Genomic DNA, 27,812 nt, shown 5'->3' with positions numbered 1-27,812 from the left:
AATGCGGGCGTATCTTCACCTTTGCCCGCAAATTCGATTCCATTAAAAGCGGCAAAGCTACGGGGAGAAACAAAAGCAGAATGCAAGCAAGTACATCTAATGCTTCAAACGAATCCACTCTCTCAGATTTTAGTTCTGCTGCTGAAAGTGACAATGAAGTCAATGCAACCAGAATAGCACCCACTGACCCCAAAGCGATTCCGTCACCAGGGGATGAAATTGTTTTTTTATCCATGGATCGGCTATCAACCCTGCGACCAAGGAATCGGCAGAATCAAGCTGCAAACGGAGAAACCGCAAACGCGGCCAAAGGCGGAAAGCAAGGAAACGCGCCAACAAGCAGCAATTACAGGGGCAAGGGAAAGGGCCGCTGGAACAACTAGCAATGGCAGATAATAATTGCAATTCGACCGTCCCCATAGACCGCAAACCAGAAGAAAATTTCAAAAACTCTTCAGAAAAAACGGTCATCAACCTAACTGAGACAGTTTTAACTCAAGCAGAAACACAAATTCTATCATTGGGACTTTCTTTTTGCAAAGAATCCAACTTTGATTATGCAACCACACGCATGGATGTGTACCAATTTATTCGCAAACTGAAATTGCGTAAATTTCATACTATCAATCAATCAAACAAAGCAAATTATGATAATGCTGTTCAAATGGAAAGCCAAATGGCTATTGGGACACCTCCATGTACTGAGTTACCATCGACCTTGCTTACCGTATTAACGGATCTTCATGCTCAAAACCGCACTGAATTCTCGCAACTGTTTTCAGACAGCCAATCTGTCAACCAAGCTTTTGAAAAGAAAATTGCAACTCCTTTTAAGAATAAATCCAAGTTCAATCCCATCATGCCACGAGATGGAATCGACATCTACAATGAACATGTGATTAACGAATTGAAAAAATTGAACTTCAAAACGTGTGCCATGAAAAATAAAACACTTAGACGCAATAGAATGTATGACAACCTTGTAGCTAAAATACAACAAAACAATCAGATTGTCATCAGAAACTTGGACAAAGGAGGCAACGTGGTACTATGGGACAGAAATCAATATATGAATGAAGCAATGTCTCAACTGAATGACCGCAAATGTTACAAAATCAGCAGTGCGTCAGTAATTAAAGAGACCTCTAACTCATTTTATCTGAAACTTTTAGCTTGGAAAAGTGCTGGCTTAATTACAAAAGATGAATATCTGTACATGAAAAAAGATTATCCCGCCATTCCCAACATCCATTTCATTCCTAAAGTTCACAAGGACGCTGTGCACCCCCCCAGAAGGCCCATCATTTCCGGTAGAAACAGTTTGTTGGAACACACTTCACACTATATTGACTTTTTCCTACAGGACTGTGTAACTGGTTTATCTTCTTACTTGAGAGATACCAGTGACTTTCTCGACAAAATCAAGAACTTTGTTTGGGACCCTGGATATCTATTACTGACTTTGGATGTATCATCCCTTTATACTTGTATAGATCACAAGGATGGTATAAGAGCTTTGAGTTACTTTTTTGCTAAAAACAGACCCACCTCCCCAGAGCATAGCAAAATGCTGTTAGATATGGTGACCTTTTGTTTAAATCATAATATTTTCACCTTCAATCAAACTTTCTACGAACAAATGAGGGGGGTGGCAATGGGGGCCAGCTTCTCCCCCAGCTATGCCTGTATTTTTATGGGCTGGTGGGAGGAGCTGGTCCTAAAGGGCACTCTAGGCGAACTCTACCACAGTCATGTTAAAATGTATTACAGGTATATTGATGACCTTATTTTTGTCTGGAATGGTACTAGGGAAGAGGCCCAGGAGTGGGTTAACCTCTTGAATACCAACAATATCAATCTGAATTTCACCTGTACCATGAGTCTTACCAACATTCATTTTCTAGACATAGAAATATACATCCGTGACAATATACTGGAAACCAAGCTATATAGAAAGGAGACAGCGGGTAATTCCATCCTACATTACACCAGCTTTCATCCTAAACATCTTATTCGCAGCATCCCCTACGGGGAAATGTTGCGAATAAAAAGGATTTGTAGTAATCCAACTGATCTGATGATGGCACAAAATGAATGCAGGGACAGATTCCTCGCTAGAGGCTATCCCATGCATATCATTCAAACAGCCATCAACAAAACTGTGGAACAGGATAGAAATCTTCTCCTTGTCCCTAAGACAAACAAACTGTCTATATCTGAATCCAGTAAAGCATCAGATTCCAGCACGGTCAGACTTATTGTGCCCTACAGTGCCCAAAAAGGAGCGATAAACAAAATCATCAATCAAAATTGGGCCCTTATTCGTTCTGATCCTGTAATAGGTCAAACCATGCCTACCAAGCCCAGCATCACCTATAAAAGGGCTACTTCCCTTCACAACAGTCTAGTATCTAATTGTCCTGAAGTGATTCCTTCCAAAGATTGGTTGAAAAACTCACAGGGGTTCACTAAATGTCATTCATGCAAAGCATGTACCTATGGTATTAACAAAAACAGTTACCGTACAGCTTTTAGCAGCAAAGAGATCAAAATCTCCAAACCCCTCCACTGCAAAACCGAGTACGCTATTTACATCTTAGAATGTACATGTCCCTTACGGTACGTGGGAAGTACCAAGTTACCAGCTAGTGTAAGGATACTGCAGCATATTAGGGCAATCACCAATTCTGACCCCACCTACCCAGTGGCGAGACATTTTCGGGAGATCCATAACAACAACTTAATGGATCTCAAATATTATGTCATCGACACTATTCCTAAAACCAAACAGGGAGGTGACCGCGAACATCAAATGCGTAAGTTGGAGACGAGGTACATCTTGAACTTCAACAGCAAGAGCCCCGGAGGGTTAAACAATACTGAAGATTTACACACTTGTCTATGATTGTAAATACCTCATTGAACCCCCAGGGAAGTGACTATTTAATTTACACACTTGTCTATGATTGTAAATACTTCATTGAACCCCCAGGGAAGTGACTATTTAATTTAATTTGATTTAACTTAATTCAATTAAATTTTATTTTATTACACTTCCTTTCCCCTGATCTCAAACTGTATAGAGAACCTGTCCCTTGTGTCCTTCTCCCTTTTGTTTTCCTTAAAACCTACTGTTTATAAAATTAACTTTAACTTTTCAGTTATATCGTCTTGCTTAGTGGCATAAAAACACGTTATTAGAACTACACAGGCTTTTGGACTTTGTCCCTGTTGGCTGCCATTTTCTCTTTGTTATTCATAAAACCCTCATACCGAGGTTTTTTAAATTCATGCACTTTACTCACTTTATGCACTCAATGACTTTTTCAACTAAATACTGTCCTTCGATTACCATCTGTTATTTGACTTTGAACAAATTATTTACTCATGGGGGGTTTCTCCTACTGGTATACTCAGATTTATTACCATTTAAGCATTATGCCATAAATCATGTTATGATCAACTGATTTTTACCTATGGGCAAAATATTTGTGTATATATATGAAATGAGAAGTTTTTATACAGAACTATTTTTGTATGATAAATAAGCTTTTTAAGAAACATATATTGATATATGTTTATTTGCACGCTGCATTTTATCTAAAAATCAATGTCGCAAAATATTTACTTTTTATTTGTGCATTTAAGTTAAAGGTTCCCTATATTTTGGTAAAATATGTTGGTCAATAACCTAAGTTAATCATATGTAATCCTTTTCTGAGTTACTCCCAAAAAAACATATGTATCAGATGGTAAATGTTCTTGCTTTCAAAATTCTTAGGTTTTGTCAATCCAGTTTCTATATATTTTATATATATATATCTTTTTTATATATATATATATATATAAATTATATATATATATATATATATATATATATATAAATTATATATATATATATATATATATATATATATATATATATATATATATATATATATATATATATATAGGAAAATGAAGGATCACAAGAAAACAACAGCCAGCGCAAAAATCTGGATCCCAAAGGATACAATGAGTCACAAAGAAATAAAATATCCAAGAAAGAAGTGACTCAAACAGATAGATTCACTAAAAAACAAAAATATATTTCCACTAAGTAGTGGAAATATATTTTTGGTCTTTGGTGAATCTATCTGTTTGAGTCACTTCTTTCTTGGAGATATATATATATATATATATATATATATATTCACTGAAAAAACCATAGGTTTCAGGCCTTATATAGTTAGGAATTAGCATTTAAAAAACCTTTGAAATTCACTGAAAAAAACATAGGTTTCAGGAGTTATATAGTTAGGAATTAGCTTTTAAAAAACCTTTGAAATTCACTCAAAAAACTATACGTTTTAGTGGTGTTATAGTTAGCTGGACACTTTACTCATACAAAACCATTGAAATTGCTCCTATATAGTTAGTTGTACTAACTATATTTAGCGCACCCGCAATCCACTGCTGATGATGTCACATATTAGATCATTCATGAAATGGTCAGTGACATCACTGATGACATCTCAAATGACATCACTGATGACATCACTGATGACATCATCCAGTGAATGTGGTTTGCTTCGTTATTTAAATATGCATTATATATATAGCAATTTGCATTGAAGAATAAGTGGATATATATAAATAAATATTTGGATGGAGGATTTAGTAGCAGTGTAATTGACTGTTTACTTGACCAATTTATAATGTCTCACTAAATATAGTGGATAGTGACTAAACTGTGTGAATATCTGTATCACTTTGTCAGTTGTTGTGTAAACGAATTCTACAGTTGGTTACTAGCTATGTGAAAGTCTATATTAGTTATTGATTCGTTAACTGAGTATTTGTATGGGAGTGTGAAAGTGTGTGTGGTTCGGTGGGGGGGGTGTGACTGTCCAAAGATGTGTGAATAGTTGATTCAGTAGATATATGAAGTTAAAACTACAGGTTCTAACAGTTGTTTGGGTGAGTGAATATCTTTATGGGTGTGGTGATGAGCAAATATATTTCTCAATGGTACAGGTCCAACAAACTAGAAAAATAAAAGGCAGTGTATGTGTCAGTTGTTGTATATAAATAAGTATACATAAGACACAATGATTGTGTGAATGACTGTATGGATAACTGTATACTTGTAATAATGATTTTATAATTCACTAAGTATGACTTACTATCTAAATGAATAGAAGAAGTGGTGTTTGTATAAGTGTTTTGCTAAGTAAATATGTAAGTATGATCCATTGTTTGCATAAGTGAGTAGGATGACTTCATATGTGAATAGGATGCGTGCTGTTGTTTAATGTCGATATAGATGTATAAGTATTTTTGATAGTGTTCTATTGTTCATTGACAGCATGTATGAGTGAATCCATAGGTAAGTGATTAGATGTGTGCATACATCTATGAATCACTGAGTGGATTTTTAGATACATGTATTGCTGTGACAATGGACTTAAATATGATACTCTGTATTTTACAAAGAGTGATGAAAAATTGTAATAGTGTATGAAAAGGTGTATGTGATTGTCACGTGGATGATGTCATCAGTGATGTCATCAGTGATGTCATTTGAGATGTCATCAGTGATGTCACTGACCATGTCATGAATGATCTAATATGTGACATCATCAGCAGTGGATTGCGGGTGCGCTAAATATAGTTAGTACAACTAACTATATAGGAGCAATTTCAATGGTTTTGTATGAGTAAAATGTCCAGCTAACTATAACACCACTAAAACTTATAGTTTTTTGAGTGTATTTCAAAGGTTTTTTAAAAGCTAATTCCTAACTATATAACTCCTGAAACCTATGGTTTTTTCAGTGAATTTCAAAGGTTTTTTTAAATGCTAATTCCTAACTATATAAGGCCTGAAACCTATGGTTTTTCCAGTGAATTTCAAAGGTTTTTTAAATGCTAATTCCTAACTATATAAGGCCTGAAACCTATGTTTTTTTCAGTGAATTTGCAAGGTTTTTTTAAATGCTAATTCCTAACTATATAAGGCCTGAAACCTATGGTTTTTCAGTGAATTCGCAAGGTTTTTTAAATGCTAATTCCTAACTATATAAGGCCTGAAACCTATGGTTTTTTCATTGAATTCGCAAGGTTTTTTAAATGCTAATTCTATTAGCGGATAACGTTTTTATATATTAAAACGTTTTCAAATCTCAAATGCCTGCTTTGCTAACAGAGTTTTTAAGCACAGGCTCTTTTGTCTCTGGTGGCCATCTTGGGAGACTGCATATCAGAATTTTTTTAATGAAATATAAGAGGATTTGAGAAGTCACTCAAAATGTGCCCTAATTTTTCTTTCTTCAGCACTAATCATAATTTCTATGGCAAAATGAACCCCCTCATTTTGTTCCTTTGCAAATTAAATGTTTTAAGTGTTAACACTTTATTCCAATCAAGATGACTTCAGGTGTGCCATACTTTTGTCATAAGTAAGACTGTTAGCGCTCTAGTTGTTCTTTATAACACTCTGGGACATTCTGTCATTGGGCTATAGTTGGGCTACATTTGTTTTTTTTTCTGTTGGCCATCTTTGGGCTACATTGGGCTACATTTGGGCTCTAACATATATATAGCCCAATATATATTTTTTCAAAGTTAATTTTCGTAAAAACCACTGGAGCACATATCTTGAGACATAGCAAAGGCACATCGGGCTACCAGTCCCTACAATTTTATCTCGGCCCCCGCTTGACGAATCCCCCCCAAACTTTCAGGGAAGGACCAGAGCGCCGCGAGGCAAAGTTAAGGAAAATTTCAGGAAGATTCCTCAACCAGCGCCAAAGTTATTCCCAATAGAATGTTGCGATTTCCCTATGGAAAACAATCCTAACTATATTTACCTACTGGCTATCGCCAGTAGGTAATATATACATACATACATACATCATACACTTCTGCCCTTTCTTAGCACTGTATACTACAGATGTTACAATTACCAAATCTATGTTAATCAGAATACCTAACTTGGAACGATTGAAGGTCGAGGCAACCTTGTCCACGGAGTGTGGCTTTCTGGATTTCAAACTCAAGCTCTCCGGGAAACTGCACTTGTCAGCGTCCAGCGCTCAACTCACTGAGCCACCCTGCCAAACCTCACCATCATGCGTTAACGTTTCATTAAAAAATAATGTTCCAAAGATGTTATAATTTGCGTCTATGCGGAAATAGACTTTGCATATAAAGTGTTAAAATACACATTAAGTTAATTTAAAGAGGAACTTTAGTAAGTGGGAGATGTTTGTCAATCCGTACTAGGATTAGAACGTCCGCAATGCGATATGGGTTCACTTTAATCTCCGCTGTAATTTACTAAGTGTTATAGCCCGTTACCGGTGACCTGAGGGTTACAACAACATTCGTGGCACACTGTTTACCCACCCACTGAGCTGCTTTCTCATCCTGAGGTAAGGGCGAATGAGAGCGAAAGAGTTAAACGCTTGAAGACACCCTGAGTGGGCCCCACTGTGGTCCCAGAGGGACATGTAAATTTAGATCCAGGGGGCTAATGCCTGCTCCAGATTCCGGACATGTTGTGTAGCTACGTTACAGATGCCTGCCATCTCGTGCTAGTAAACAAGGCATTACCTAACACCGAAGGACCCTCGCCCAGGCGGCAGCCACACTGGTAGGAATCTGCGAGCTTTGTGTGCTAAATGGGCAGGGTTGTTTTGCCAATCTCTGTGGGCACTAAAGGGAGAACTTTTGACACCCCCAATGAGAGCACCTGACCTAATTAACCGGGTTCACAGAGAGGGATTTAAATAGTTATTTTTGCAGGGTTTACTAGTCGAACCAAGTCTGTTTACACTCACCGCAGTCATTTTTTTTTAGTTTGAAAAGAGATACGTTTATTGCAGTAAAAGGGGAGGGGGGAAATGGAAGCACAATAAAGATACAAATGTACTATATTACGAGAACATAATTATACAAGAATGAGTGGTTGACAATCACCGCAGTCCTACAGGTTAACTCCGGGCGTTCAACAACATGGTATCAGTGGTCTATACGTTCCCTATAAGGTTATATTTGAGACCTTGTTTCTTTGGACAAGGCGTACTCGTTTGCCTCTTGGCAACTGGCTTTTTCTTCTTTTGGTATACCTTTCAAAAAGAAAAAGTAATCAGTGAAAACGATATATTTGTGGCAAAATATTGATTTTTTCCAAGAAATAGGTCAATAACAGAAATCTATGAATGTTTCTACACAATCAGAGCCACAGCATGTTTGTGTAATCTGATTTACATTACACTGATTCTAATATATCTTTGCAAAACTTACTAGCTGTTTTTAAGTGTGTCTGATTTCGCAAGGAGAGATTCTGCTTTTGTTCATGTCTGCAATGAGCATGACAAAAAACAAAACAAAATGAGAATTAATTATAAGAAAGAAAGTACCCTTGGTCATATATTAATAGGATATTTTAAGTCACCTCGAAATTCCATATCCTTATAAAGGCACTCAGGCTTCAGCCTTGTACATCTACATGGGCATACAACTCCTCAGTGACTTCGAATATCCCCATTTAGATTCAGAATTGGGTATTTTATACCATATATCAATTGTGTTTCAAGCAATATATTCTTGATAAAAATAAGCAAACTAGGTTAAAGAATGCAGCATAGTATGTTAACTTATAATAATTTGTGGTGTTGTATGAAGTTACATGGAAAGATAAAAAGAGAACAGGAATTAGAGAATAATGTAAAAGAGTTGGCATGCTCCCATCACAAAACATGCATCAGGTCTCACATTTACGCGAGTTTGAGCTAATGACATTGCATATGACAATTGCTTTTTTTTGTTTTCGTTTTTAAAAACATAAATAAAAGGCATTGTAATTTGCAATGTCAGTAGCTCAAACTCGCATACATGCGAGACCTATTGCATTGCAAATACTTGTTCTCTCTTTTGCTGAGGGTCAAACAATGAGGATGTGGAAAATATACCCTGTGGCCCCAAAGCGCCACTGGTGTCCGAGAGGGTCCGGCAGAGAGCAGGGAGGAAAGAAAGGAGAAACGTATCAAGAATGAGGCAAAGGAAAAAGAAACATAGGGTGGTGGAAGAAGGACATGCACTGATTTGTTTATGCATAAATTAACGCCACATCTACAGTAGCTTATCACTAGTATACCTAAGATAAAAGGATCTTTTTGTTCCTGTGCGCGATTCTTTACTCTGCACCAGTGGCTTGAGTTCACGGAAGAGTAATATTGACAGGAGTAGTCTTAATGATAATTTCTTATTATATACAACGCTATTACTAAGTGCTATAAATAATAGTTGCTGTGCCTCTGATACAAGTTAATGATACTCGATACCACAAAGAACTCTGAAAGGTAAGTCCTTCCCTGCAGCTAGCGTTTTTCTGACAGCCTGCTAGCAGTATCAACTCCGCTCAAGAATGAGGACAGCACAGACTGAGTGCTCATTCATTACTTGGCCTCTCGCTGACACTTAGCTGACCAACTCAACAGAGCGGGCTCGACTCTGTAAAAGTCCACGGGCTTATTTACAAGCCTCTTGCGCCACTTTTCGTCATTTTTAACATGGGAAAAGTGACACAAAAGTGGCTCAAGGGGCTTGTAAATAAGCCCCCATGTATTTTGAATTGACATTTCCATAACACGAGCATGAACAGAAAAGCATCATGATAGTCTACCCCCGCTTACACTTCCGTTTTCTACAAAAGCCAGACCTACCGAGTTTGTCAGTAGTTGTTTCCGAATCTGCACAGCAACGTGAGGTTGAGACCGAATATATGATTATACCACGATTTCAATTACCACGCATGGCTTTACCACGCGAATTTTACATCGCAAGTGGCTTTACCACGCTGGTATTTACAACGTAGGATTTTACTACGCCTAGAAACGTCTTACCTGCACGTCTTTCTCTACGAGCCCTTACTTCCATCCTCCATTGAAACAAGCGTCAAAACACGTATACCAAAATAAAAAAAGGACTGCTTTTTTGACGTACACGGCACGTCTTTGGGGGAGGCTCTTTCCTTTTTCTTTTAAAATTATGTTCGTTTTTTTTAAAGTAAACTGCTTGTTATTTTTGGGGGGGGGGAGACCCCCCCCAGCCCCCCTCTGCCCCCCGCTTGTTATTTTTGGGGGGGGAGACCCCCCCCAGCCCCCCTCTGCCCCCCAAGCCCACGCAGAACGACTCGAAGGAATACCACGTCTCCCCCCCAGCCCGTGGTAAAGACGTCGTGGAAGGCACCCTGCGTGGAAGGCACCCTGCGTGGTAAGTGTCACGTGGTAAACGTTAGTAGTGGTAATTCCTTCGTGGTAAATGATGTTTCCCGTTGAGACCAACCCGTTGATGGCGGGCTTATTCCTCCACACCTCATTTCCCATTCACTCCCACTCTCATTTGAATTTAACCTCTGGGCATCTCAATGTAGGGTGTAAACACACAAGTGGCCAGCTCTGCTCCTTCGCCCTGCAGCGCGCAGCCTGCTTTCAGTGCATCTGTCATGCTCAGGACCGAACAAAGCAGCACTAAAAACGCGCTGTGAATTTCCGCCAAGTTTATGTGCGTGGGAGGTGGGCAAGTTGAAGGGTCAGGAAGCTGATAGTCATCAGCCGAACCACTGACTAAGATGTATGTAATAAGGACAGGTGAAGGCAGGCGGGCAACTAGAGCCCAATTTCGGGGGGGGGGGGGGGGGGGGGTGAAAAATATTTCGGGGGGGGGGGGCTAATTCTTCCAACCACAGACAGGCTGTAAGAATGGGTGAACACAACAAAACCCTCTTTTACAAGTAATGGTCTTTTAAAGACCTGTTAAGTGCTCGGGTGCGGCTGCAATTAGATGCTCGCCAGCCCGTGCTGACACACACGACAGGGGGCGGGGGGGGGCGCTGAAGCCCCATGAGCCCAATGGGTGTTGCGCGCCTGGGTGAAGGTCATGAATAGTCCTTTGGACTGCAAGGCGTTGCAATCCACGGGCTCTCCCTATTCTAATGGGGAGGTGGACATGGGAGGACCCTGACTGCCAGCAGTAATATCTGCTCCCCCCCCAAATACACCCCTCGCCTCCCATGGCAGTCACTTCTATAGCTTTCTATTAACTTGTGAATGCCGGCGCCCTGCTTGGAAAGACCGGACTACTTAAAGAAGGTCTCCGAGTTTTCCAATCATTTGATTCTGCATAACAGCTAACAATCGTTTACATTTGTAGAAGATACAGCCTGCTTATCTATACTCAAGTTGTGTACATGTATGTCAATAATGTCTGTTTTGCAGTCTCTGCTGAGCCCCTTTTAATGTTCACACAACTACTTTTGAATGTTAGCTGCTTGGTATCTGATTGTTACTTTATATAAATGCTGATTTTGAGAGCCTGAACACAAGTTTCATACAGCATAAACTGAAAGAAAACATACAATAAAATCGTCGGCCCAATTTAACTTTTTTCCCACTAAGGTACAAAAATAAAAACAAGCATTGCCAAAGTATATTGTGCACTTGCTCCGATATTTGATAAGCACATGCACATATTGTTTCTTTTACTGTGAAATATGGTTTTCCCACAATTGCACCAAAAATGCTCATTGAATTGCTCATTTCGTTGCACAAAAGCATGTGTTGGTCATGTTGTGTAACAGAGTACTGAGGACAAAAATATGGTGTGGCCAAATTATCACGACAAAAATATCGAAGACATCTATACATATGCATCACTGTAGGTAAATATGATAGAGAGAAAGTAACTATAAGTGTATAACAATACCTTTTGAAATTGAAAATGAAAAGAACAAAAGAACGAGTCACGGCCTGGCGGCCGTGAAGTGTGAAGCAGTGCAGGGGAGCTTTGAAGCTCTCGGAGAATGCGAGTCACGGCATGGCGGCCGTGAAGTGTGAAACTGTAGGCGGAGAAGCACAGGAGCAAATGGTAAGGGGAGGAGAAATGCTGCTGGCAGGCGGAAGGCTCGGGCAAGCTCGTGCACGAGGACGTGCACTTGTGGAAATCCGCTTTTTGAGAGCCTTTTGAGAGCCTTGGGTTTAAGTCTTGGTTTAGTGGTGCATTAGACTCGCATATTCATTCCTGCGGAATGGAATAGGCGAGACCTAAAAAGGAAGCAAACGCAGCATAAACCTAAAAAGTTTCTTCGACTGAGTGTGACAGCGCTCTGCAAAAAAACAAATCTGATGGAACAAATGGCACGGGCAATTGCTCGGGCAGCAATCCAGACCTTTGTTTTTTGTCGACTATGCCACACTAGACAGAAACTAGTCATATGCAAATCGCTCCTCGTCCTGATCCAATAGCAACAGCCCAGCAGGAACTGACAGGCCTGTACCACCCCGGACAAGAACAGAAGCAACCCCAGACTGTTTTTGGCTATTTAGGCTTCATCAATAATTAATATGAACGATGAACACGGGACCCATGTCTGGCAATGCCTGCTGCTCTTAGAGCATCAACCGCAACAAACTACAATGTGATTAAATTAATGCTTGAATTAATCTCAGACACTGTTAAATACTCAGGCTGCATCAGAGGCGCAAATAGAGCCACATTTCGAGGGGGGGTGCTAAGAATTTTTTTGGGGGGGCTGAAACTTTAAGCAGTAGGTAGAGTGGCGCTGCAGGGGCTCATAGAAGGGGTCAAACAACAACAACGCCTCTTTAACATGCACATTGTCTTTTAAAGACCTGTGAAGTGCTCGGTGCGGCTGTGGGTGTGCTCGGGAGCTGTCTGAGCCCGGGCTGCCACACACGACGGGGGACAGGAATAGTGTATAGGGATACCCATTGCACTTAGGGCATCAACTGGAAAAAAATCCAACAGAGTGATGGAAGGAATTCTAGAATTAATTTCAGTAATTGGCAATAGATTGGGCCACATTCCAGACCAAAGTTTTTCATTCACTTTGCCCCTCTAGACAAAGCTGCACCATACTGAGGAGGAGACAAAATAGTCTGGGATAGCTTGTGTTCCCGTACATAGGAGTTTGGTTTGGATGTTCTGGCTAGACTGTTCCAATTGGAGCAGTACCAAAGCTGATTTGCATACAGCTGATTCCCATCTTAGGTGTCATGTTCTTGGAATAAATGATTAGATTGCAGCCTTAAATAATTACACTTGTCTGATTTAATTCAAGCATTCCGTCCATCACTTTTTTGTTTTCATCAGCTCTCTGGGCGTGGTACCTACTGCAGAGACTCTGTGATCTTGGAGAGGACATATTCGAATCCAAATTGGATGATTATGTTTCTCATCTATTTCAAAGTCAGCCCAAGTTAACACATTGTTGAGGGGTTCTTTACAGGGCTACAAAGCAAAAATAGAAAACAAATTGAAAAAAAGTGTGGCATTGATAAATGGAAGCCTGCACTAGCGTTAAAAAACTGTTAAAAAGGGCGTGGCTAGCGGCCGATAGTAATGGCTGCTGCCTGAGGGAGCTTCGGTGAGGCAGCGGCCTTCCACGTCAATCCGGGCACAAAATCCAAACATTTATACACCCCCGAGGACTCGCCCTGGGTCCCGGAGTCCTGCGGCAGCCGTAAGGAAACTCCGGCTCTGATCCGCAGCCGGGATCGTGAGCGAACTAGAGCGTCAGCCAGAGGCCTACAGGGCGGGCGGCCGCCGGGGACTCAATTTCGGCCTTCACCCAGCGACCATCACGATCGCGGAGGTGGGCCTTTCCTGCGCAGAGACACAGTTGGGGGCACTTTTGGGCGGAATCCAGCGGGACGTGGTGCAGCCCGCCTGCTGTTGGCGAGCCAGAGACCTGAGGCTGGGCCCTAGTGGGGTCCTTATCGAGGTGGGGCCTACCGCCTGAACATCATCCGGGGACTAGAGTGCTTGAGTCCCCCGGGCCTCACCAGAACGGGGACACAGTGGACCACACCCCAGGGGAGCTGCAGAGAGTGACGCCCCCCCCCTTCTATTTACCATATCAATCACCTGTGGGGCTGGAGCATCGACATCGGCCCGGAGCAGAGGCCTGCTGACCAGTGGTGACCGGCCCAAGTATCGGGGGACCCCCACTCCCCCCCCCCCGCCTCCTGCAATAAGAAACACAGAGCGGCTAACCAGACTACGGGGCCCAATTCTTCGGAGACACCACAGCACGCCGCGACACAGTGCCCAGCCAGACACAGTCGACGCCATGTCGGGCAGGGGGCCCCGAACCCAGAACACGCAAGCACGGCTGGACAAATATGCCTATAATAAGGACTTTCCGCCTCTCTCGGAAAAAAAATGACTCTGCAGAAGCAGACCCCGGGGACGGGGGCTCCAAAAAAGTTACGCTAGAGGACATCATGGCGGCCCTCACCGGCGTCCAGACCATGGTGGGAACGATCTCCACCGACGTCTCCCTCCTCCGGGCTGACTTTCAGAAGATGTCCACCCGCGTCATGGAAGTTGAGCAAATCACAAAAACCCTGACGTCTGACACTGCTTCTCTGCGCAAGACAGTATCCCGATTCCAAGCCGAAAACAAATTAATGGCGGAGAAGCTGGACGACCAAGAAGGGCGCTCCCGAAGGAATACAGTCCGAATCCTCGGAATTACGGAATCTGAAGGGAAACAAGCCATGGACCTATATGTGGAGGACCTTATAAAGACTCGGCTACAACCAAAAGGACTTTCAGCCTTCTTCTTGGTGGAAAGGGCCCACCGAGTGCCGGGAGGCCGTCCCAAACCGGGAGCACCCCCCAGACCGGTGCTTGCCCGTCTATTTAACTTTCGCGATCGCGACGCCATACTACAAACAGCCAGGGTGGCCCCGCCGATCCGAGTTCAGAACTCCACCGTGTCCTTCTTCCCTGACTATACAACGGCGGTCTCCAAACGCCGCCGCAGCTTCCTGGAAATTAAGAAAGAACTACGGACCAAAGGTCTTCCATACGCAATGCTATTCCCGGCCAAACTCAGGGTGGTGGCAGAAGGTAAAACATGGTTTTTCGAGACACCGGAGGAGGCATTCGATTGGCTGGAGGGCTGGCGACGCACAGAGGGACCACGACGCGTGTATGGGAACCAACGTCGCCACGGTGAACATGAAGACGTGAACAGGCAGGAACAGAGACGGTCGGACGAAGATGATCAACAACACACCTGGGATGAGGGCCTTGGACATGGGTGAAGCTTACGGCATACACGCAATGGAAATAAGGAACATGACCCTGGACTGAGATAAGGCTTGAACGCATAGAGCACTGGGCTTCAGCAGTCTCAGGGGAAAGGGGAAGGACTGCACTTCTCACTGGACTTCTTACCCCCTCACGCAAGTACACTGTTTGGGTTTGGGATTGAGCACTCTGCTAAGTTGGGGTGGTGGGCAATTCGAGGTCCGTCGGGCAGGGAGGCAGGGAGGGGGATGGGGGCACAAGGAAGGGGAGTTCGGGTTTTAAATCGTTCTTCTTTTTTGGTTATGGTATGTTATGGCAAAGCTTTGCACACATCACACCAACGGGCTGCGGGAAACACACACTGTATGGACCTGATGGACTACGCGCGCCCTCCATGCTACACCTATGGCGACATTGACCCCAGTTGAAAGCGCTACAGAGGCGTCCCCTGACTCACCGGTTTCCCCCCTGGCACTCATTACGTGGAACGTACACGAACTAGGGGATAAAATTAAGCGGGATCTAGTACTGCAGGCTATCAAGCGTCATGCACAGACGTTGGCACTCCTACAAGAAACGCACCTCACGGGCACGACATGTAGAGCACTGGACAGGTGGGGGTATAAAATGGCCGTCCATTCCGAGTTTTCTTCAGGCTCCAGGGGAGTAGGCATACTGATATGGAAATCTTCATCCTTTATAGTACTTCAGACAAAAAAGGATGACCAAGGAAGGTTTGCTGCGGTGCAGGGACAGTGGGAAGGAAGGACTGTTAATGTGATATTGGTGTACATACCCCCCGCGCTACACACAGTGGCACTCCCAGCACTCAGCAAATTTTTGCTGACACTGCCGGAGGGAGACTTGATTATTGGGGGGGGACTTCAATGCCACAATGAACGCTGACCAAGACAGACTACCGGTGAAGACACTGACACCTGGCGTCTCCCGCCTCCGGAGCTTCGCGGACGCACTCGGGCTAACTGACATTTGGAGACATCACCATTGCACAACACGTCAATTTACGTTCCACTCAAATGCCCACAACAGCCTTTCTAGAATTGACTATTACTTGGTCTCCGCCACTAGCCTGCATAATGTCATAGACGTCACAATTAAGCCCAGAGGCATCTCGGACCACTCCCCAGTGATGCTGACCTTCTCACTACACCACACGACTCATAGACGGACATACCCCATCTACCCCGGGTACCTGCAGGTTCTGAAAATACGTAAAGAAATCAGCCAGGCCACGAAACATTTCTTCACAGAGAACACAACGTCCGTTGGCTCCCCGTCAATTCTATGGGAAGCCTTTAAGATAGTGGTTAGAGGGCAGGCCATAGTCTCCATTACCGGTTATAAGAAAAGCAAACAAGAAGAACTGCTGGACTTGGAGCTGGACTTACATCTGGCCGAGGTACTACACTCTGCAGATCCCACTCCATCCTCAGCACATGTCTTACACCTTAAACAACAGCGATACAGAGATCACCTACGACATAAGACCGTGTCCAATCTCACCGCCACTAGACACAGAATATACGATGTTGGTGACAAGGCAGGAAGGCTTCTGGCATGGCTGGATAGACGAGAACGAGGTGTCAGGGGCATGGCACAATTACGGACGCGTGAGGACCAACTGACGTCGGACCCACGAGAGATAGTGGACGCCTTGGCACGCCACTTCCGCGGTGTTTACACACCAACTTCTATTGTATCGGAGGAGGAGGCAGTGGCTTTTATAAGTAATATTGACATGCCCAGACTCACTCCGGAGGAGTCCTTGGAGTTAGAGGCCGACCTTGGAGAGGAGGAAATACACGCAGCAATAAGCGCGCTACAGTCAGGAAAGGCACTAGGACCCAATGGGATCCGAATAGAAATGTTTAAACAGTTGTCGGACATCCTCACCCCCCCATTTATTGAATATGTACAACGACAGCCTAGAGCGAGGTGCGCTACCGCCTGACCAACAATTAGCCACCATAGTAGCGATCCCAAAACCTGGGAAACCCCCGACTGAATGCACCTCCTACGTCCCATTTCCCTGATCAATGCGGAGGCCAAAATTCTGGCTAAAACCTTGGCTAACAGACTTATAGCTTACCTCCCGCGCCTGATTCACCTAGACCAATCGGGCTTTATGCCCAACAGGAACACCGCACTGAATCTCTGACGCCTCCACGGGGTACTGGCCAAAGCACAGGACTTGACAGAACCGGCAGTGGTCCTGTCATTGGACGCGCGAATGGCCTTCGACATGGTGGAGTGGAGCTTTCTCTTCGCGGTTCTTAGCCATCTGGGGTTTGGTCCCAGATTCTGCGCCTGGGTTCGCCTCCTTTACCACAACCCCCGAGCGCACGTGACGGCTAATGGACACCTCTCAGACAGCTTCCCCCGTCTATTGGGACACGCTAGGGTTGTCCCCTGTCACCACTCCTCTTTGCGATGGTGCTGGAGCCCCTGGCTACACAGATCAGAGTCGACCCCCTTCTGACGGGTCTCAGATGGGCAGCGGGCTGGGAAGACCGTCTGTCCCTCTACGCTGACGACATCCTGATATATTTGACGAACCCTGAGCACTCCCTTCAGGTGCTCCTCACGCTTTGCGAGGCTTATGGGAAGGTCTCGGGATACACTGTTATTTGGACTGTAGTGTAGTTCCTATTATCCCAATAGGCTCTGCGCATTGGAATAATACCTCCAATAGTATAGACCTAGACCAGACGTTAACTAGGTCTTCTACTGTCGATATTAGACTTAAAGTTTTGGGTTTGCCAGCTAGCTCAGAGTTCACTAGAAACTTTCTCGAATAGGCAAGGAGGAGTTGAACCTCCCTGGATAGACAAGAAGGGATTTAGTTTCTGACAACCATAGAACATGACAACTTTGCTCTCCCCTAATCAAGAGTGTATCTCTAGAGTCGTGTGAAAACAAAAGACAACTTATTTTACTCAGTCAGTACGTGCATTCTTAGTTTCACCAGTTTGTAGAGAAAAGGAAGAGACGGGCGTGTTCAATAATTCTAAGCCATATGCTATTTAAAATGGATAGAATATATACATACACATATACGTTTGACTAATCGTACTCAACTGGTGCTTCTAACCACGCCTACCCCGGTGTACCTGACCTAAACCTAATACGTGGGCTGGAGTAGAAAGTAGCAGTTTTGAGTTAAGTTTGTTTTGCCAAGTGACTGACTCAAGAATTCTCTGCAAGGGGTTATTCAGTTCTGTACCTGAGATCTAGGATGGTTGAGGGATGGTATCTCTCGTCTGTGGTCTCGATATTCCAAGCTGCCTGCAAGGGCTGCTCGGAAGCGCCGAAGCTGGATTTCTCGGCAGGAGAAAGGCAGCGTCTCGTTCTCAGCGCGTCAGGAAGGCGGGGCAGCGCCAGTGGGCTTCGCTCTCTGCTGGGCTTCGGCAAATCTCGCTGCTCCGATCTCGTCACCACCGCGTGTGTTTGCTTAAGGCAATGTCGGTAATATTTATACCTGTAAGGTGCCGAGATTGACGTAAGGATGGACATAGATACGTCAATAAGGATGTCATACGAGCTGGTCGTTAGCACATTCTTTTACTGAAGTTCTTTGAGAAATCAAAACAATGGCCGCAGGGTTTTTCCCAGGTTGTCATAGGTTTGATTTGTTTTGAGAACTCCGTATGCCTTATCAGGGGCTGGAGGAATATTGCTTGCCTAATTAGATGGCAAGCGTTATGACCTAATCAGATAACGCGCTCCTGTGCCGTGGTCTGGCTTAATCAGATAACGGTTTCTGCATCATGGGATGGCTGCTAGTTAATTTGTTAACCAGAATAGGGTCAGGAATAGGGGGATCTATACAGAACCTATAGGAATACATCACACCCACTCCACGCTAACTATGGCCATATTTACGAATCTAGGCATAGTAAAACATACTGTAGAGTATCGTGTATACCTTACCACCCCAAAATACACATAATGCATTTTGAAATTATGTAATATACGGGAAAAAAATAGTCACATGTACTATATGCACTCAAGCAGTAGAATAATGCTAAATTAATCACGCATATGTATACATTATTAGTAATTGAATATGAGAATTACACATGAAATGGCTCTTAATACAGAAGAAAAGTTCGAGACCACTTCATCACAGTTCAAAAATATTTACGAACATACCAGCGGGCAGCTAATGTCTATGAAGTTTTTAAAAAAAATAGAAATTAGTTCTCTAAGAATAGTTCTTACTTTAAGCAGAAGATAAGTGTCCCGAAAAAATTATAAAAATATTTTGGGGCTGCTAAAAAAAATTGCTGTCCGTGAACTGGAGGAAAAATTGTGCTTGCTACTTTAATATTAAAGTTGAAGGCCAAATTCAAGGTGTCGGGAACGCCGTGTGCTAGCTTGCTCAAGAGTCGTTATTTCTGCTCTGGTGAGAACATCATATCATTGAGACTGCTGAAAAGCTGTCAACAGCTTCCTGTGAGAGTTCCACTAACTCGGAATAAGATGTAACCATGCATTCATGTGCATGATTGTCTCCATTGACGTTTTGAGTAGTATTGCTGACAGAAGGTCGTACCTGATCGATGCTGCTTTCATCTTGATCTTCACTACCCCTCAATCGTAGTGGTGAAGTTTCCACGAATGCCGTCATCAGGATTGGCAGCCGTTGAGGGCAGCACAATGCATGAGCCGTTACCGGACCCAACAATGTTTCTGCATCAATTGGCGCATCCGATTGTAGCGTCAGACAGGTGTCCAACACGCATTCTTCTCCGCACAGCATGCACCTTAATACAGGTAAAACACATCTTTGCCATATCGGCCGAAATGAAAGAAACCAAGTCATGTTCAGGTCTCTAAGCCGGGTTAGTCCCAGGATTTTTGATATCCGGTCCCGGTATCCAATGGCTCGGATTGTTTCTTCCCTTGTCGCAGGTGTTTTGTCTGTGACATGGTTTGCCATAACGAAATATAAGGACCAATATAGGATTCCTGCAATTAGTCCCAAAATGAGGGGAACTCCTCCAAAAATCGAATGGACGAGGTCTGGAAAAATACCCAGTATGGCTTTGAATGGTGTTAATGCCCCTGAAAACAATGTCTTAAATACATTTGAGACTCCACTGTTATCAGAAATGTTTAAGATTTCATTCAGGATTTCTGCGAAATGTATGGGGGAATTGGTTGAAAACAATGAGTGAATCTCTGCAGTCGTCCTTGCGACTAGGAGATCATACGTTTCTTTTGATGACGTGAGCCTGGTCGGCGTCTGAAGAAGCACTGTTTTCATTCTGCTTAAAGTATCAATTCGAATAGAAGTAATTTTCAAGTTAGGCCATGTCCTTGCCTCCCTGTCTGGAAAGGAGCTGGGGAACAATAAGCGTCCACAGCACATGACCTTCGCAGTCTTACTTATGAGATAAGGAACCCCGGGCAGTAGACTACAACATCTGCGATCCACAATTAGGATGTAACTCCCGTTATAGAGTCTTTTAAAGAATGGTTCTATCTGTGTTGCAGGTGTGCCTAGCTGGTGACATGAAAGGTTATTTGAGTTCCCTTCACAGGCTCCATGCAAACTAATTCCATTACACAGAAGTGTACCGCTTAGTGACATTGCACAATTATTGCCACTAAGGAACACTTTCTGTCCTTTATTACTGACACATGCATGTGAATAGGGCAAGTTCCATGTTGACTTAATGTACCCTTTTCCCAATTTCTCGTACATGCCAGCCTGTATATATTTTTGGCAGTATTGAAACCTGAAAGTAGATATCGGAATATTAATTATCCCATGTATTATCCATTCAATGACATGTCGTTCTGACATTGTCAATGGTAATCTCTCGAGTTTCTCAATGCTCAGGATTGTATAATCAGCACCCTTTTGTGCCATACTGATTTGTTTATCAGTAAGGTTAAAGATATTGAATAGTGACGTTGTGTTGATTAAACGCCAAGGCACATAGCCTGAACGCAGATTTTGTAATGTCCATCCAAGCTGTATAATAGAACGCAATTGCGACTGACCGTGTTGTAACAACAGTAAGTCTTGCGGTATTATGTCGATTGCTGAAGACACAATGTTGTCCAATGAAAAAATTCTGGAGGACAGAGTCATTAACCCATTGTCCACTACAGAAAGCGATTTTTCCAAATTAATACGGTCAATTTCCCGTATACTTTCTGCTGTCTCAATTTGAGTTATCTTCCAGGCCTCGTTGTAAGCTGCATATATAGAGGCTGCTATGAAGCGTTTTTGACGCTGTTTGTGCGGTCCCATAATGAAATCACGCAAGTCAGCACCATCAGTAAGTAAAGTTAGGTGTTGTTTAATTTCTGTCAGTGTGGAAGTTTGTAGCCATTGAAGGCAGAGTTTGCCCACACTGTAGGTGGTGATTATCCCTGGGTGTTGTCTTTGGGAATATCTAGGGTCTGGCCTGGTCAATGTGAACCCCTGTGTTTTGTTCAGGAATCTGTCTTGACAGTTATTAATATCTGTGGACCAGATTAACCATTGTTTCCAATCAGGATTTGTTCTGTTTTGGTTTAATACATAGTTTACGTCTATCTCTTCATCTGCAGAGTTATTGCTGTTCATTGTTGGTTTTGGAATAGACGGTTTATTTAAGTCTTTGATTTTGGCTAATCCAAGACAGGTAGTTTGTTGAATAGTGTCATTCAAGAATATAATTTGTTCTGGGATCATGCAGGCTCTAAACAATGATTCTATACCCTGAACTTGCCATTCTCTTGTACCCCAAACACTTTTTACTTCCACATTTTTGTCCCAATAATCAAAACCAAATGTATTCATTTGTTCAAAAAATGAGTCCGAATATATCAATTTTGTGTTTGTAAGCATGGTTTTTGTTCCTGTCTTATTTGACAATTTAAAATAAAATGTTTCAGCTTTTCTTGTATTGAACCCTGAAAAATATGAATATTTGTCATAAACGGTTCTTGAGCTTCCTTTTGGAGGGGTTGCACAATGTTCCCATTGATTATAATTTAAAACATTTCTAGGTTGTGCAGATTTATGTAGAAAATGGTTACCATAGTGGTTGTAGCAGTACATACTATCATAATTAGACGAACCCTGCAAATAATCATGTTTGGTAAATTTAGCAGACATCACTAGGTCAGACATCATGTCATTAATACTTTCAAAGTCCCAATCATCAGCAAATGAGTTTGGTTTTACAAAGTCACTCAACGAGATCTTGATTTGGTGTGGATATTTGAGGATTTCAACCGGACCATAAATTTCATAGTCAGTATTGTCCCATGCTACCCCACCCGGTATTGGATTGGCTGTGAAGTTGACTGAAGAAAGTTCTCTTTTCTCGACGTGTGAAGACGTGTGTGGCTTGAGGATCAATGTGATTTTCTGGCTTGCTGTGTCCATTTTTGCATATTTTCCCTCAATGAAGCGTCCCAAGCATAGTACCATGATGAGCCAAACTATGAGGATAAATACACCAAAGGACACCCAAAATTCAATCCATGGAGAAATCAGATAGGTTTCTTTCAGTTGTTTCAAAAGTTCCTTAGCTTTGTCTTTAAGGGTTTTTGTTGATGGCTGTGTCTTTGATTCACTGAGGTCTTCAGAGGAATCATTGAAGTTTATGAAGTAGCCGGATGTTGTTCTATCAATTGTTCCAATTGCTTCAGGATTACTGTTTCTTGCATATTCATTTGTTACTTCATTGTAGGTTGGTGTGTCTCTACTAAACGTTTTTATTTGGGTTTTCAGAGGTGTGAGTTCCATTGCATTGTTGCATAGTCCTTGTTGTTGTTCTGTAAGCGTTTCGAATGTGATTAGCCTTTTAGTTAGCACCTCTGTACTTGTAGCAAACCTCGGTGTTCTACTACTTATCGGGAGTCCACTTGGCCTACTGTTTGTTATCGGCCACATGATTGTGGTTTTACCAGGTCGATGGATACAACTCGGTTCTCCTTTTTACCAGCAAGCGGCGGTAGTACAACTGATCTTGTCCCGTTGATGGACAAGACAGGAACTGCTTTTCTGTAAGAAGGCCCAAATTCCTTCTTTACCGCGATCTTTTCTCTGACTAGATCCCCGATTTTTGGAATCCAGACAGGTCTTGCTGGGACAGGCGGTGTTTCTTCAGTGGTTGTTGGCTGTTGTTTCAACTTTATGTTGCTCAGGTCTTTTCTTGTTTCGTTTAAGTCCTGCAAAATAGCCAAACGATCTTTGATATCAAAGCTTTTTTCTTTCACCACTGAAGTCTGACTGTCAAGATCTAAGACTAACATCCTAGTCCCAAACAATAATTCGTACGGATTGAATCCCTTCAGAGAATTTCTTGGCAAGTTGTTTAGACTACGTTGGACACTTATTAGATGTTTGACTCACCCAGCTCCCGAACCTAATACCTTTGCTGTTATAGATCGCTCTTTGCCTTTGGTTTTTTCTTTACACCATCCCGTATCCCTCAGGAAGGAAGTGAGAAGATTCCCGCAAATGCAATGCTCATTCTGGCCAAGCACTCCCCACAAACCCGAGAGGCAATGGAAAGATATTGGTCAGTAAGTAGCATGCTTCTAGCCTATATGCCATTATAGACTTGCAAATCTTGATATAACAGTTCTGGCGTCAGCCGAAAGTTGGGGTCTACATTATAAGTGAAAACTAGTCTCTGTATGTTAATACGACGCATTTTTCATATTGGGTTTATTTTTTATTGTTGATCCTTTCTGGTGTGAAACGCCAAGGTAATATACCGTTTCTGTCACCACTGCGATTTCTGTTACAGTTTGGGCAGTTTTTTACAAAAAAGGTATGATGTAGGCCCATGCCTGGCCACCAGTACACTGATTGTAATTCTTCCAGAGAATCTTTTAGTTTGAGGTGTCTGAGACCCTCGCCCATATGTGCGTCTGCTATTAACAAGCCTCTCCTGTCCATGTTTGGAATCACTCTATCCCCCACTCCAGGGATTCGAGCAAAAGGAACGGAGTTTGCATCGATTATGTATGTATATTTGAGTGGGTAACTGATCGGTAACGCTGAGCAGTCGCCTTTTGATGACGTTTTCACCGCCAGCATTGTTTCACCGTCAATGTATTTTACTGCACGCTTTTTTCTAGCTACGGAAGCCGATTCAGTTGCTACCGCTGTGGCTTTCTCAGCCAATGAATTCCCTGCAACGTGAACGCCATCACGCTGATGACTCAGTGAGTGTATCACGTGAGTCTTTGGTAGTTCTTTTTTTGACAGAACTATTTGTTCCCAAAACAGTTTTTGCTTTATTGTTGCACCTGTGTCATCTTTGTAACCGTTTTGAATCCATTTCTGCAAATCGCTGTTATATGATTTGACGCAGTAATATGAATCGGACACTATGAGTGTCGGGAATTCGCGATCTGCATTATCTAGCGCCATTTTCAATGCTATTATTTCAGTCTGTTGTTCTGAATTAGTTTCTACTGAGTGTGTTTTTGTTAATAGAGGTCTTAGTTTACCTCCGCGCCACACTTCTTTTGTAATCTCACATGTGGGGTTGTATGCTTGTTCTCCCCAAACGGGGGGTTGAGCATGTCCGTCTGTATAGATTGTACAAGCGTACTGTCGTAATGGCAGAATGTCGATTGGCAGAGGGAATGTTCTTTCATATTCTAGATATTTTAGTTCCTTTAGTTCCGGATCAAAGTAGTATTTTACTTTGTCCATTGTAATGGAATTCACCCATTGTATCCATTCCGGATTCAATGCTGTTGTTGGTAAATTACACGGGGTTGTTAATGCCTCAAAGGCAGATTCTGCTGTTCTGACTGTGATGTGTCTACCGTCAGCTTTATCTTTTTCTCTAGCTATTGCGGTTTGAACTGCATGAACAATGTTTTCTTTAATGCTGAATTTCTTTTCAGCTTCTGTGTACAAGTGTGATTTGAATGCAATTGGTACCTTTTCTCCCTCGTTAGAGGTCAGGTATGTGAATCCGCATCTTCCTGGGATGACTCGAATCACAAGGTTGCGTGTGTTATCACGTGTTTCTAATTTTGTTTTAATTAACATATCTGTTTGTAAGGATCTCAGAATTTCTGTGTGCATTTGAGTCCAATTGGTTTTTTTAAAATCTGGTTTTATTAGATCATAAAGGGGTTTGACCCTTTCTGCGTAATTTGCAATGTATGTTCTTCCGAAATTTAGGAAGCCTAGAATTGACTGTAGGTTTTTTAGTGTTCTAGGTGCTTGGAGTACGGCACATTTCTCTAGGAAATTGTCAGCCAGGCTTTTGCCTTCACTTGATAATTCATATCCTAAGAACAGGACTGTTAGATGGGCAATTCTAGATTTTTTAAAGTTGAATTTGTAACCCTCTGCTGCGAACCCAAGTATTATGGTGTTCACTCTCTTCAAGTGAGTATCCAAGTCATCATCTGTTAGGTATATGTCATCGACATAAGATAATGCTTCGTCATCATATGTTTGTAGTAACTCTGTTACTCTCGCTGAGAATAATCCTGGGCTGTTCTTGTACCCCTGGGGTAACCGACAGAATTCTTTTTGAGCGCCATTTATTGAGAACGCTGACAAGTATCTGCTCTCTGGTGCTATATTTTGACAAAAGAATCCATTAGAGATGTCTAATGTTGTTTTATATTTTTTGCGCACTATGTTATTCATTAGTGCAGCACTATGCGAGTTTTGTACTGCAAATTTTTGCAACATGAGTTAAGGTGTCTGTAATCCAAAACTAGACGATATGAATTGTCTGGTTTGGAGACAGGAAACAAAGGGTTGTTCATTTGTGAGGTGCAAGTTTCAATCACCCCCTGGTATTCTAGTTGATCTAGAATTTCTTTTACCTGTTTTTTAGCTTCTTGCTTGATTGGATACTGCCTTTGTGCAGTAGGTTGTGATTTTAACTGGATTTTGTGTGGAGGAGATTCCTCATCCCATCCCACATGATTTTTATATAAAGCAGGAGCTTGAGCTACTGCCCACTTTCTTGCAAGTGTATATTTTTTATGAATTGGAATATGATTTGAGAAGGCAGGCATAATTATTTCTTCGCCATGTGGGCACTCCCTGACAAACTCTGGTGGCCAGTCTTTTTCAGCTAGAAGGATGTCAAAGCCCTTGGAGAGATTATCCCAAAAAAGGCCCCTTATTTTTCTAGTCTTATCCCCTTCTATACGTAAAGTTATTTCATATATTTTGTGAGGTTTGCTAACTCTGGTGTCTGCAGTTTCCACTTGAATGTATTCATTCGTGTCCACTGTCTCCAGATGATTCATAAGGACTTTGCGTGCTATGCTCACTTCTGCTGCGCTGTCTAGCATTGTCTGAGCCCACTCTCCGTTTTTCAGCTGTGTCCTCAGTATTCTCGGCATTGTTGAATACTTTAATACTGGCTACCTTCTTCTTTGGAAACTGTAATTTTTTATTTGGATGAGCAGGTTCCTTGTCTTTGGACTTGACGTGCCCTTTCCTGGGTTCCGATCGTCCTCTTCTTTCCGATTTCTGCGAGGAAGTCTGAAAAGATTGAGAGGGACGTGTATCAAAATCTTGATATCTATCAGGTTTCTTTATGTTATCCCTATTTCTAAGGTTGTATCTTTTCACAGAGGGCTCCCTTTGGGGAGACTTGGGTCCTTGGTCCGGAGATCTTTCTCTCCGCCGAGGAGACCTTCCTCTGGACTGGAATCTTTTTTCTTTTGGATTGGATTGTTTGTTTCCATCCCAGTTCTTCTTTTGACTGTTTAGATTATTTTGAATAAATACTTTTTCAGGACTTTCAATTAGTTGGGGCTTCACTGGTATTCCACCCAAACTATCTCTACCTAGTTCTTCATAGGATTTTTCTATAATTCTGGCAATTTCAGCTGGTTAGTCTGCTATATCTGTCTCTTTTAACCTCTGGCGGATCGCCACATTCGCTGCTTCTCCTTTTATGTTGGCTAGTAATATTGCCGAGACCTGCTTGAAGTCTTTTAGTAATTTCATACCGAGAGTTAAAGCGGGTTCTGGACCGTATTCGTCTTGAATTTGTTTTAGCACATCTGGTATTACCGACATGGATGGAACTCCATGTGTTTTTGTGTAAATGGAAGCAAAGACTGTACCCCAAGTGTCACAGTCCTCCACGTGTGGTGCGATTCCCATTGGAAGACAGATAGTCAGAATCCTGTATTTTTCTACCGGGGTGGTATTTGGAAATACCGCCTCTATTTGGGTGATTTTTTGTGCTAACCAGAATGGTATTTGTTCCCGTTTAGCTGGTACTTTACCTAGGCAGGACTGTATGTTCTGTGGTGTAATTTTATTTGTGTTCCCCTGATGAGGGGTCAGCTGTGGAATTTTAATTACTGGTTGGACAGTTGAAGTCCGCATTACATATTGGACTAATTGTCTATATATTTTAATTAATTGTTTTAGTTGTACTAAAAGATCTGCTGCAGACATTCTTTCGATGTCTGGATGTGGTGTGTATCCGGCTAGGACCGGCCACGTTGCTCCTGGTCTACCTAGTGGACCGAGCCTGGTGATGTGATTATTATGTTTTAGGGCGCCATTAAACAAGAGCAGGTGCTCTTGGAATTTGAGTGGTACTTCCATTTCCTCGAAAGGAATGTACTCATCAGGAGGTTCCTCTGTTTTGTAATAGTGGAAGACCTTTGTTACAGCATTAGCTGCTGGAAAGTTTATCCATGAATAGAATACCTCTGTCTGC

General features: G+C 42.4%; 2 protein-coding genes across 5 annotated transcripts in view; one reads left to right on the top strand and one right to left on the bottom strand.

Moving 5' to 3' along the window:
• Positions 1-27,812, bottom strand: part of LOC144824062 (protein FAM169B-like) — a 373,480-nt gene that overhangs the window by 315,250 nt on the left and 30,418 nt on the right. The window lies entirely within an intron of this gene.
• LOC144824355 (uncharacterized) overlaps positions 7,539-27,812 on the top strand; it is a 141,659-nt gene continuing 121,385 nt past the window's right edge. The window contains exon 1 of the mRNA XM_078683468.1: positions 7,539-7,636. Within this exon, the coding sequence (XP_078539594.1) occupies positions 7,539-7,636 (98 nt within the window). The remainder of the gene's footprint in view (positions 7,637-27,812) is intronic.

Source organism: Lissotriton helveticus, chromosome 3_1, assembly GCF_964261635.1.
Source record: "Lissotriton helveticus chromosome 3_1, aLisHel1.1, whole genome shotgun sequence".
In the NCBI taxonomy this organism is placed as follows: Eukaryota; Metazoa; Chordata; class Amphibia; order Caudata; family Salamandridae; genus Lissotriton; species Lissotriton helveticus.
This window is presented reverse-complemented; position numbering and strand designations above follow the sequence as displayed.